The sequence below is a fragment of the Otolemur garnettii genome, unplaced genomic scaffold, assembly GCF_000181295.1.
Source record: "Otolemur garnettii isolate 467f Iridium unplaced genomic scaffold, OtoGar3 scaffold00018, whole genome shotgun sequence".
NCBI lineage: Eukaryota > Metazoa > Chordata > Mammalia > Primates > Galagidae > Otolemur > Otolemur garnettii.
In genome coordinates, this window is record NW_003852413.1 from 24,314,200 (window position 1) to 24,326,507 (window position 12,308).

At 52.9% G+C, this 12,308-nt stretch overlaps 1 protein-coding gene across 3 annotated transcripts in view; it reads right to left on the minus strand.

Moving 5' to 3' along the window:
• STARD3 (StAR related lipid transfer domain containing 3) overlaps positions 1 to 12,308 on the minus strand; it is a 23,947-nt gene that overhangs the window by 1,131 nt on the left and 10,508 nt on the right. For 2 of the 3 annotated variants that reach the window (XM_003786419.3, XM_012803152.2), the window contains 13 exons: positions 9,125 to 9,399; positions 5,672 to 5,749; positions 5,232 to 5,309; positions 5,054 to 5,107; positions 4,521 to 4,638; positions 4,217 to 4,315; positions 3,923 to 3,978; positions 3,552 to 3,644; positions 2,333 to 2,395; positions 2,078 to 2,173; positions 1,612 to 1,691; positions 1,420 to 1,524; positions 254 to 347 (listed from right to left, as the gene is read on the minus strand). In XM_003786419.3, coding sequence (XP_003786467.1) covers positions 254 to 347; positions 1,420 to 1,524; positions 1,612 to 1,691; positions 2,078 to 2,173; positions 2,333 to 2,395; positions 3,552 to 3,644; positions 3,923 to 3,978; positions 4,217 to 4,315; positions 4,521 to 4,638; positions 5,054 to 5,107; positions 5,232 to 5,309; positions 5,672 to 5,749; positions 9,125 to 9,349 — 1,239 coding nt within the window. In that variant the 5' untranslated portion in view covers positions 9,350 to 9,399. The remainder of the gene's footprint in view (positions 1 to 253; positions 348 to 1,419; positions 1,525 to 1,611; positions 1,692 to 2,077; positions 2,174 to 2,332; positions 2,396 to 3,551; positions 3,645 to 3,922; positions 3,979 to 4,216; positions 4,316 to 4,520; positions 4,639 to 5,053; positions 5,108 to 5,231; positions 5,310 to 5,671; positions 5,750 to 9,124; positions 9,400 to 12,308) is intronic. The other variant, XM_023511104.1, reaches the window with a different exon arrangement.

Below are 12,308 nucleotides of genomic sequence, written 5' to 3' on the forward strand. Positions count from 1 at the left end.
TGGGAGGCTGAGGCAAGAGAATCGCGTAAGCCCAAGAGTTTGAGGTTGCTGTGAGCTGTGATACCACAGCATTTTACTGAGGGTAACATAATGAGACTCTGTCTCAAAAAAAAAAAAGAAAGGAAGAAAGGAGGCTGAAGACAGAGGGGGCCCTGAGCAGCAGAGAGAATCCCCAAGGTCACACAGCTACCACGTTCAGCAGCAGAGTACCCTCCATGCCATGTAGCCCACCAAGCAGCACCCAGGACCCCACCTTGAGATCTGTGTTGAGAATCCAGATGAAGGTGCAGACTCGAGGGTTACTGGCCGACTTGAGCACAATGAAGCCCCCAGGGCCATTCTCTCCCCTAAGGAGAGAGGAACCATTGGGGGGACTTTGGAGCTGAGCAAGGCCCCTGATACTCACACACCCCATTCTTGGCCCAGTCTGGACTAGAGTGGGAGAAAGCAAATGCTGATCTAGAAACTACTACTCTGTCTGAATACGGCTTAGCAAAAGATGACCCAAAGGCTCTAGCATCAGCCCTCCACCCTCACCCACTCTCCTATGCTGGAATCCTCCTGTAACAGTATGCCAGTGATTGCACACCTCCAGTGACAGGGAGCTCACCACCCTCCCAGCCCTCATCTACTCAGTCTAGAAATTCCAAAGTCAGCTCTGGCTGTGACGGAAGGGGCTGGGCTGGTGCTTCTCACTTGGGGCCCCTTTTCAGGAGGTGGTCAGGGCCTGGGCTGTATGGTTCACATCTCACATTTCACTTTCCCACAGCTCCCTTGAGCATGCTTAAGCCCACTCCACAGATAAGGAAGTTGGCACCCAAGGAGGAAATGAGCTTGGCCCCTCACCCAGTGAGTATGTAGTTGTGCCAAAACCAGAGCCTGGTCTCATATTCAAAGACCAATGCTCTCTGCTGGAGCCCCAGGAGGAGACTAGGGAGGCAAGGAGTGGGGTCTATGCGAGAGGGCCACCCACAGCACTTGGAGGAAGCCCAGGGACTATGACTCCTTTCCCTTTGAGGGGACTTTGAGGAAGGCAAACCATCAGGGACAGGGTGAGGAGAAGGAAAGGAGACCTGAGTGAAACCCAGAACTCGGGGCCTCCTGCTTAGATTGACCAGCCCAGCTGACCTCATGGCTCCCAAACTCCTTCCCTGGACTGGTCCCCACCCACAGTCTACCCCGAGCCAGCTACACACATCCCCTCCAGTCTTGGTGGCTGGGATCCAGCTGTCTATCTTCCCTGCTCACACAGACAGAGCGGCAAGATTAGCAGGATTAGGGGCTGGGAGGGGCAGAGCCCAGTGGGACAGGGAACAGGAATGCAGCCTCAGCAGGAGAAGCTGTACATAGTGTACCCTGCACTGCTAAGTGCTCCTGGGAGGGGCAGGCCAAGATGACCCCAAGTAAGGTCAGGCTCACCTGACATATTTGTGCGTGGCCGGCTTGTCACTGTGCATGGTGGCAATGCCTGATGACAGATATCGGTCCCTGCGCCGCTCAATGCGCCGGACATTCACAAAGTCCCTGAGGGAAGGAGGGTTAGATAGAGGGCACGGAGCCCAAGATCTAAGTGCAGAAGGCCTGTGAGGAGGGTGTTTGGTGGGTGCTCACCTTGGGGAGACCACGCCACCCGCAGCCCCTGCAGACACATCATAGGAGATGAGAGTGTTGTCTTCTACTCGCTGTAGGATCTGAGGGCCATCAGAGGAAACATGAGGTACAGCTCACCCTAGGAATCCCCCAAACCAGCCTCCTCTTTGCTCAGGCCCCTATACTAAGGACTGTTGGGTGGCGCCTGTGGCTCAGTGAGTAGGGCGCTAGCCCCATATTCCAAGGGTGGCGGGTTCACACCCAGCCCCGATCAAACTGCAACAAAAAAAATAAGTAAGGACTGTTGCCACTCCCAGGCCCTGGGCCAGGTACCCTGTGAACATTCCTCCTTGCCATCTTCCTGGCCTCTCCACAAGGGGCTATGGCCATCATCCCATTTTATAGATGGGGAAACTAAGGCACAGAGTGGTTCAGTGATACCACCCAGGTCCTCTGTGGCCTGAATGTGCCCCCAGGCTTGGCTCACCTGGCAGGCAGTCACTGTCTTGTTCCATAGCACCATCCTTTCAGGCTGTAGGATCACCTCCTGGTACACCAGCTCCGCGGGGCAGGGCAGGAAGGTCTGGCAGGACCAGGGCAGGAGGGCTGGGTGGTGCCAGATGTGCTAGGGCACACCAGCCCTTCCCTCTTGGTGGAAGAGACCTGCCAGAGAGCCCCTTGGCCTCTTCCTGCAGCCCCAGACAGAGCAGGACACTCCAGGATACCTGCTTCCTTCACTCACCTTGAGGATGAATGTCTTGCCATGAAAGGGAACCTCAATGGTGTACACAGTGTCCCCATATTCCTGTGGAAGGGACATAAGGGTAGCAGGGAGGAAGGTAGAGAACAGATGGAGGGCACAGGAGCGGGCTGGTGGCACAGGAATGGTGACAGGCAGCTCAGAGTGGAGAACTCCAGGATTTGGGTGGCATCTGAACAGCCATTACCAGTGGTTCTGACAAACGTATGGCAAAGGCTTTTGATATTAAGTTGAAAGACGAGAGCACAGCTGCACTGCAACCTCGAAGAGCTGTTGTCTCCAGGCCAACAGGGCTGCCAGGGGAAGTGGCCAGAGAGAGAGAGACTGGGGGATGTTTCCCTATGTTTTCCAAGCTCTCTGCAATCTTTTTAGATAATGTTGTTTTGATCATGAAATAAAACACCAGACACAGGATACAAGCCTGGCTTCCCTTTCAAAGCCTGGAGCCAACGGGGCAGAGCAGCAGGGAAGGGAGCTGGGGGTCGGCAGAGGGGAAGCACCCAGCCCAGCCTCCTGCCGAATGGCCAACCCCAGGATTCATTCCTTTTTGGGGGGCAGGGATAGGGTTCTAATCCATGTAATCCTTGGGTTTATTTCTCAGGCCTCAGAAAATAAAGCAAAAACCCCCAACACCCACGGGAGGCTTAGGTGGGAAAGGGGCTCCCTTTTCTTTTCTTTTTTTTTTGAGACAGTCTTAAGCTGTCGCACCCTGGGTAAAGTGCCTTGGCGTCATAGCTCATAGCAATCTCCAACTCTTGGGCAAAAGTGATCCTCTTGCCTCAGTTTTTCTTTTTTCTTTTTTTTTTGAGACAGAGTCTCATTTTATTGCCCTCAGTAGAGTGCTGTGGCGTCACAGCTCACAGCAACCTCCAACTCCTGGGCTTTAGGTGATTCTCTTGCCTCAGCCTCCCAAGTAGCTGGAACTACAAGTGCCCACCACAATGCCTGGCTATTTTTTGTTGCAGTTTGGCCAGGGCCGGATTCAAACACGCCACCTGATATACTGATATGGGGCCAGCGCCCTCCCCACTGAGCCACAGGCAATGCTCAAGTTTTTCTATTTTCACTAGAGACAGGGGTCTCGCTTTTTCCTCAGGCTGGTCTCAAACCTGTGAGTTCAAGCTATCCACCCACCTCAGCCTCCCAGAGTGCTAGGATTACAGGCATAGCCACTGTGCCTGGCGGGAGAGGGGCTTCTTACATTATTCTTCTCAAACTTCCAATTATCCTCCTGGGCCAAGATCTGGTCCACCACTGCTGTGGCCTCCTTCCCCTGGCGGATGTACTCCCGTTCCTGGCCAAGAGTGGGAGGCAGGAAGGGGTCAGCCTGGGGCCTCCAGTCTCCTGAGGGCTGTGGTTGTGGCTGCTCCCCCTCTGTCCCCAAGCATGAGGCAGGCCAGGGGTGTGACCAATGGTGAGACAGATACTTGGATAAACAGGCACTGTCTGGCATTTGGGCTGCCTGAAGTCTATCCTGTACTGGGAAACCTCTGACCACCCTGGCTGAACCCAGCGCTGGCCCTTGTGTGGGTGCCCATTGCAAGGGCAGGGTCTAGGTAGGTAGCCAAATACCTGGGCAGAGAAAATTTTCTTCCCAATAACTTCTTCGTCTGATTCATTGTCAGACCCTGTAGAAAACAAGCATGGATGATAATTGACAATGGCAAAGGGTGGGGAAAGAGTGCAGGTAGGTAGTGGGGGTCGGGCATGTGAGTGCAAAGACGTGGGGGATAAAAGTGTGTGGGAGAGGGTTGCTGGCTTTCCCCAGGGAGCCCGATAGAAGGAATAGAAAGAACAGACCCAGCCCACCCTGCTCCTCACGAGGCCCCTCCCTGAAGGCAGCTCCACCACCCACCAGCCCCTCACCTGCAAAGGATTCTGGGGGTGAATAGAACTGGCCCTCGGATAGAATGCCAGAGAATAGTAGGGGTCCACGGGCAGCAGCAGCTTGGGCGGCGAGATACCCTGGAGGAGCAGATGTGGGCAGCCATTGTCCCGGATGGAAGATAGTCATGCCTTAGCAGCCTGAGGTACTCACAACCCCACGCTTACTCAGGTTCCTAGAGTCTGCTCAGAGGGACAGGTGGCTCAGAACTGACTCTCATTCCTGAACCTCTCCCCCTCAGGGCTGTAATGACCCTTGCCAAAGCCCCCATCACCCAGCACTCACATCGCTCCTCCTCGGCTTCCTGTGGTAGGACCTTGAAGTCAAGGAACCAGGTCTCCAGCCAGGCAAGGACAAAGGACACAATGGGGAGCAGGTAGCCAAATGCCCCTTTGCTGAGCAGCTGTAGAGGGAGGGGGCTGAGCTCCATGGTAGGGACTACTCAACTGTCACCCCAAAACCATAGGTGCAGAGCCCCCTCCTCAGGTCACCAATTCTGGCTACACAAATTGGCATACACTCTGTGCCCAGTACCAGCTGACTGTGAAGCTGCTGTGCCACATGCCCCTGAGATGGATTAATTAAGTCTACCGGGGATAAACCGAGGTTAGGCTGGAAGAAGAACTTTCTGACTCTTAGGGTTATACAGACAGGTGGGGGGAGATGGTGCAGATGAATCCTTGCAGATATCTGGACTGGATTGCCCTCACCCTAATCCTGACAACAGGGACAGAAATTAGAGACATGGTCCTTTTTTAGGAGAAGCCTGTCCGTTAGGCCAGATGCCCACCAGACTCAGCCAGATCTGAGCTACTGACCTCTGAGATGATGACCTTGACAATGAGGAATGTGCTGGACACCAATGTAGTGACCTGCCCAGGGGAAGCAAAGAGGGAGAGAAGGAAAGCAGAGGCTGGGGAGGGAGTCCTCCTCCATCACATCCCTTGCACCAGCCCTACCAGGGCACAAGAGCTGCCAGGAAAAGTGGCATCTTACCGCAATCACCCACCAGTGCCGGATTCGCAGCACAGCATAGCCCAGGAGCAGTACAGAGAAGCGGAAGAAGGCCAGGACCTAGCAGGAGAAGGGAGCTAAGCCATCATAGGAAGCCAAAGTCCCCTACCCCCATTGAAGGCTGACCTCCCCTCTGTCCTGCTCCCCCATGTCCCTCCATGAGTGTGCATGCCCCAGGAGAGTATGGCTGAGTTAGTGTTTCTTTGGGACAATTTGGATGTGACCTTCTTGGACACAGGTCTCATCTTCTCCTTCCCACTTGGGGCACTCTGAAAGAGGGAGCTTTTTGAAGACTGAGGACTCCCCAAGGATAGGAGCTGAGTCTCTGGATCAGAATGAACAGGTATTGTGGGAAGAAGATAACCCAGCCAGAGTCATTTCCCTGGATCTCCCAAAGAGATTTCCCTGGATCTCTCACTCACAAAGATGTCAAAGAAGGAAGTTTTAAAGTTGTAGTGGATGACCTCCTGCTCCAGGTTCTTCCAGATGCTTGTATTGGTCTGGGAGAGAGGAAGAGCTCTGTAGGCAGAACCAAGTCCCTGGGCACCCCCTCACCTCCCAGAATAGAGGAGGGAGGGGAGCGTGGAACCTGGAAGAGAGGCTGTAAGTGCTATGCCACCACCCAAAAGGGCCCCCAAAGCACCAAGGGAACTCAGCAAGGTCCAAGTCCCCAGGTACCAATCCCATTCCTCTACAGACCCAGGCAACCCCAGGGGCCAGGACTGGGTTGATGCACACTGCCCAGGGAGGAGTAAGTTTGGGACTGCGCAGCGGGAAGCAGTGGGCAGGTGTAAGGAGCTTGTCTCTCCTGTAATTCCTCCTCTCTCTCATACTAGTGCTCCATCTTCCCAGCCAACAATCCATCTGGGTGATGGAGACTGGGGACGGGTAATGGTGTCAGACAGAGCCTCAGGTGGCAAATCAATTGATTAGGTTTGTGCTTAATGGGCAAAATCTATCATGAGGCTGCAGAGGATGACAAGGAGAGTGAATACATGTCCTCGCCCCTGTCCCTACCCTAGCCCACTATACACCAGGACCCTTGAGACCTTGGCCTGGACTCTAACATCCACGGGTCTGGGGGATGAGATGATCTGGAAGGACACCAAGAGCCACACTCCTCAGAAGGAAAGGGGGTGGCAGGCCTAGGCTTCTACAGGTGAGGGGCGCCAGCACCTTTATTCCTGGAAAAGGGATGATACAGGGATAGGGCCAGTCACTCTAAGGAAGACCCTTCCTAACCACCTCGGATGGGGTTTAGATGTTTGGCAGTCTACCTGACTTTTGGGAGGGGTAAGATTATGAGCACATGGGATCTTTTTAAGCTTCCAAGTAATTCTGATGCTCAGAGAAGAAGCCCACAGTCTGCACAGACACCTGATATTCCCACACATTCCGCCACCTGCCTCTCTACCTACCTCAAGACCACTAGAGCCCCATGAAACCCAACATCACCTCTCCTTCTTGCCTGCTGGTGAGGCTTCTGGGTCTGCCACTCACCCCACCCCAGTCTGCCCTCCTCTTACTCACACTGCTCCTTCTTATGCTCCACAGCCCCTCCCAGTCAATATCCCTGAGCTCCGTCCTCCATCCTTGTCTCCCCCAGCCTGGGTACCCGCCAGCGCTGACTGGGTCAGGACTCAGAAGAGCTCAGTTTCAGTGTCTGCTTTGCCAGTCTCTGGCTGTAAGACCCCACGCTGGTCACAACCCTACTATTCAATAGACACAGTTAAGGGACTAAAAATACATGTGCTCCAAAATATGAAAATAAACTATAAAACTGAAAATTAGTACAATTTTAATTAAATCTCTGCCAAGTGAAATATCATGCCTGACTCCCCTTTTTTTTTTTAGTCTCAGTATGCCACCCTCAGTAGAGTGCTTTGGTGTCACAGCTCACAGCAACCTCCAACTCCCAGGCTTAAGTGATTCTGTTGCCTCAGCCTTCCAAGCAGCAGGGACTACAGGTGCCCGCCACAATGCCCAGCTATTTTTCTTATTGTTGTCTGGCAGGCCCACACTTGGTTTGAACTCGCCCTGGTGTATGTGGCCATTGCCCTAGCCGCTGAGCTACAGGCACCGAGCCCATGCTTGATTCCACAAATGGTCAAATCTAGTATCCTGAGAACTTTCATTACATTTGAAAACCATTTGTTAAGATTAGCTCACTTTGCAAGAATTCCAAAGCATGCATGATGACGACAGAGCAATTGCAGCGGACATAGCCAAATAATTTCAAAAGTAGTCAAAATGTTTTCAGCTCTTCCCTGGTAAAGACATATGTATTAAATGTAGGATATAGGTAAATTTTAGAGTTTGCACTGATGTTGGATGGGACCATCAATATAAAGTATTCCTAAGATCTCAGAACCTCTGAAAAAGACTCCAAACCTTACTACGTCTTGGGTTTCCATCAGTAAGATAGCCTCTAAGGGCCCCCATGGCTGTGGTTCCATCTTGCTGAAAGTGCCATTTCATCTCTTGTGCACAAAATACAGTCATCCTGGGGCGGCACCTATGGCTCAATGGGTAGGGCGCCGGCTCCATATACCAAGGGTGGCGGGTTCGAACCCCGCCTGGTCAAACTGCAACAAAACAAAAGCTGGACGTTGTGGTGGGTGCCTGTAGTCCCAGCTACTCAGGAGGCTGAGGCAGAATCGCCTAAGCCCAGGAATTGGAGGTTGCTGTGAGCTATAATGCCACAACACTCTACCAAGGGCAATAAAGTGAGACTCTGTCTCTAAAAAAAAAAAAGGTCATCCTCAGAGCCATCTTTCCCTGCAGCTCAACATGTCATGCTCAGAATCAAACGTAACCTCTTTGCCCCTAAACCAGCCCCTTCTCCAAACTCCTCACTTCCTTTGCTTTCTTTCTTTGTTTGGAGATAGGGCCTCACTCTGTTGCCCTAGCTAGACGAATGCAGTGACATCATCTTAGCTTACTACAACCTCAAACTCTTGGCTTCAAGAGATCCCCTTGCATCAGCCTCTTGAGTAGCTGGGACTACAGGTGTGCACGGCCACACCTGGCTAATTTTTCTATTTTTCATAGAGATGGGGGTCTCACTCTTGCTCTGGTTGGTCGCAAACTCTTGGCTTCATGTGATCCTCCCACTTTGGCCTCCCAGAGTGCTAGCATTACAGGAGAGAGCCACCACACTCCTCACTTCTATCAAGAAAGACCATGTTTCCCTGTCACCTGAGACCTGGAGGAAAGGCCCTTGCCATCCAGAACCCTGATGGCAAGCCCATGCTGCAGAAGGAAAATGAGTTTGGAAAAGTCTGAGCCCCTTGCTGAGTCACAGCGCAGAGGAGGAGCTGGGACTGGACCAGGCCTAGGATGGCCTGCTCCCAAGGCTTCTGCCTCTGGGGGTCTGTCCTGTTAGTGCCCAGAGGCCAGATCAGGCCACTGCCAGCTAGACTAAGGGTGGGTCAAGTACTGCATGGGGTATGGCGGGGGTTGGGACTGGTAAATGGTAAATGAATGAATGAATGAACCAACTAACGAACGAACCGCAGACCAAGAACAATAAGGCAGAAAGAAGACAACAGGTTCCAACAGCTCGTTCTGAGCCAGGCCTCCTCTCGCGCCTTTCTCGGGAACCTCCACTAGGGGGCAGCATGGCGTAGAGGCCGAGAGCAAACTACCCGGCCAAAGGGTTGGCTCAGCCCCGCCTCCTTCACGCACTTGCCGAGGGACTACGTCCAAATGACCCAATCACTCGGAGCCCCATTTCTTTCACCCAGAAGAAGAAAACCGGTGTTCTTCCCATTCTTCATTTTGCCAGAGAATCAACCTCACGGGAGAGGTAGCCCTCACACGTGGCAGATGACCGACCCTGCATGGCGCGTGCCCCCAGCCTCACCCCTACTCACGTTCAGCTCAATGATCCAGAGCAGGGAGATGAAGAGCAGGTCGAAGGTGACAAAGAGACAGAAGGTGCGGCGGACATCAGAGATGGCCCGGCGTTTCTCCGGAGGCTGCGAGAGGAAGCGCGACGCCGAGAGGGTCTGGCTGTGGGACAGCGAGGAGCCCAGGGAGGCGAAGGCGGGCAGGCTGCGCTCCAAGTCACCGGCCAGCTCCCCAGGCAGTTTGTTCATCCTGGTGGGCCCCACCTCAGAGTGGGGAGGGTAAAGTCTCAGCGGCAAGGCTGCAGGACAAGGCAGAGGGGCCTGTCAGGCCCTGGAGGTTTCTTTACACCCAGTTCCCAGGGGACCCCATTTGCTCCCAAATACGTCTGACACACTCCTTGTCCCAACCCCACAGCCCCTCTGCCCAAATTGCCTGCATCCTTCTCTCTGGCCTTGTCCTCCCTGTCCCAAAGCCCAGTACTCAAGCTTTACTCTTGGAGGTCTCTGGGGTTCCTCAGCTGGGCACCTACCCACCTTCCCATTGCCTGGGGGCACAGCCTGCTCCAGCCAAGCCCAGCCCTGAGCTCCAGACTCTGGTCCTGTCAACAGCCTCTTGGCTTCCCCCCACCCCCAAGAGAAAAGGGCCCAAGCTCTGTTCTTTGTTTTCCAAGCACAAAGCCACTTTCCCTCCCAGCAGTCAGCCCTCCTCTCCCACCCCCTAATCCATGGCAACTGGGAGGGCCTTCCTAGAGCTGCCTGTGTGCTCCTAGCTGGGACAGCAGCTATGGAGCAAAGACACCTCAGGCTCCTCTACCACCCCTTAGGCCCAGCCACCATCATCTCTGCCTAGACAGCTACAATCTGCTTCTAGGGACTAGACCTCTATGCTGTCCCTCTCGCCCTCTAGCATCATGTCTCCACAGTGCAAAAACATCAGCTAGATCCTGCCACCCCACCACAACCCACTAGGACTCCCCACTCATCTAAGGCCAATGAGCCCCTCCTCACCAGTCCAGGATGCCGCGTGGCCTCTGCCTGGCCCATCTCATGGCTCTTATCATGCCCTGTCTCCCTGCCACTGCTTTTCTGGCCTTCTTTTAGATACCTTGATGTGGCTACCCTATCTTTCCTCAGAGTCCTGGACCTGGCTCTCCCCGATGTCTGGAAAGTTCCCCCCCCCCCACCCCGGTCCTTTCAACTGGCAGCTGAAAGTTCTCTCCTTAGAGCCTCCCACCCTCTTGCCCCCACTCACAGTGTAATATTGAGGTACTCTGCTTTATTTTTCTTCAGTGAACTTGTCACTATCTGAAATTATCTTCTGTATTGTTCTATTTTACTGTTTATTCTTTCTCTCAATAAACTGTAAACCGGATGGCTGCAAGGGCATTATCTGACTTGGTCATTGCCATCTTCCTAGTGCCCAGCATAATGCCTGGCGCATCACAGGTGCTTCATAATTGACTGCTGAATAAGCGAAGCCCCCAGAGGGTCTCCTGGCCCTCAGCTCCATGCTGTGTAGCAGAGAAGACCAGGGCAAACCTTAAAGACAGTAAGAACCACTTACTCTTACTCAAACCTTAAAGAGAGGTTCCCGAGCCACTCCCAAAGCTAGCCCAGTATTCTGCTACCCAATGCCATGATCATGTTCACACAGAAAAAGGTGGCTTTTCCTATTTTACAGATAAGACAACCAAGGCTCAAAGAGGTGGATGTGCCCAGTTCATTAAGATCCTGTGCCACCTGGAGGTCTCATGAACTCTAACGAGGAAGGAACCCTGGAGTATTCCCTCCCTGTCAGGGATACTTGCCCAAGGCCATTCCATAGTCTGAGAGCCCCCATGACAAGTTCATCTCAACAATACTGAGGCATAGGGTTTCTGCTCCACCAATGTTTCCTAAACAAGAAAAGGAAAGGTCCCTGTGAGAGCCAGAGAGGAGCCAGAGCAGGACTACAAAAACACACCAGCTTGGTGGGGCCTGAGCTTCTGAATCTTGTCATACCATAGCACCAGGAAGCAGGTGTGGGGCCTGGCAGGAGGAGAGCCCAAGTATTTGTCCCTGATTCTAGGAAGACATGATCTAACAACTCTCCTCTCTGACTTGCCAGCATACCTTTGCTATGTCTAACTTCCCTGGGCTCCTAAGTCTACCAGCTCCAAACAAGCCCCCCATGTGGCCACCAGGAGGTTCTGAGCAAGCCAGCCCACTCACCCCTTTGCCTCTGTGCAAGCCTCATGAACAGAAGCTGCCTGTTTATAGCAGAGGCAGGGGCATTTGCCCAACTCCCGTCCACAGTACACATTCTTAAGAGTCCCCATGACTAGTTCATCTCAACAGTACTGGGGAGAGCTAGGCCCAGCTCTGGAAGGAGGCAGCGAATGGGACATCACAGGCCTCCAGCAATGGGACCCCTCAATATCCATCAGCCAGATCTGTGCCAGACTGCACATCGCTCACTGTGACGGGCCACAGCTCCAGGGCAGGTGACATTTCCCTGTCTCTCACAGCCCTTTTGTGTCCTGCCAGACCTGTCACTCTTCTTCTCTCTCTTCATTTCTCTCCTCCTGTTTACTGTCTCTTTCTTTTTTTTTTTCTTAGACGGAGTCTCACCCTGTCACCTTAGGTAGTGTGGTGGCATCATAGCTCACAACCACCTCAAACTCCTGGGGTCAAGCGATCCTCTTGCCTCAGCCTCCTGAGTAGGTGGAAATACAGATGCACACCACACCTGGCTGTTTTTTTCTGTTTTGTAGGTGACAGGCTCTTGCTTTTGCTCAGGCTGGTCTCAAACTCCTAAGCTTAAGCAATCCACCCACCTTGGCCTTCCAGAGTGTTAGCTAGATTACAGGTGTAAGCCACAGCACCCAGCCTCTTGTCTCTTTCACAAAGTAATTTTCCACCTATATTTTGTGCCTTTTTATCCCTCCCCTCCCCCCATTAGTCATTTGGGGGTTTTGTTTGTTTAGTTGATTGTTTAAAACAACAGAAATTTATTGTCTCACATTCAGGAGGCTAGAAATCTGAGATCAGGTATCACTAGGATCATGCTCCCCCTGAATACTCCCTAGCCTCGTCCTGGCTTTGGGTGGTTTGCTTGAAATCTGGCATTCCTTGGCTTGCAGCTATGTGACTCCAATCTCTGTCTTCACTGTCACATGATGCTCTCCTGTGTGTTTTCACATGATCATCTTCTTCTTTTTTTTTTTTT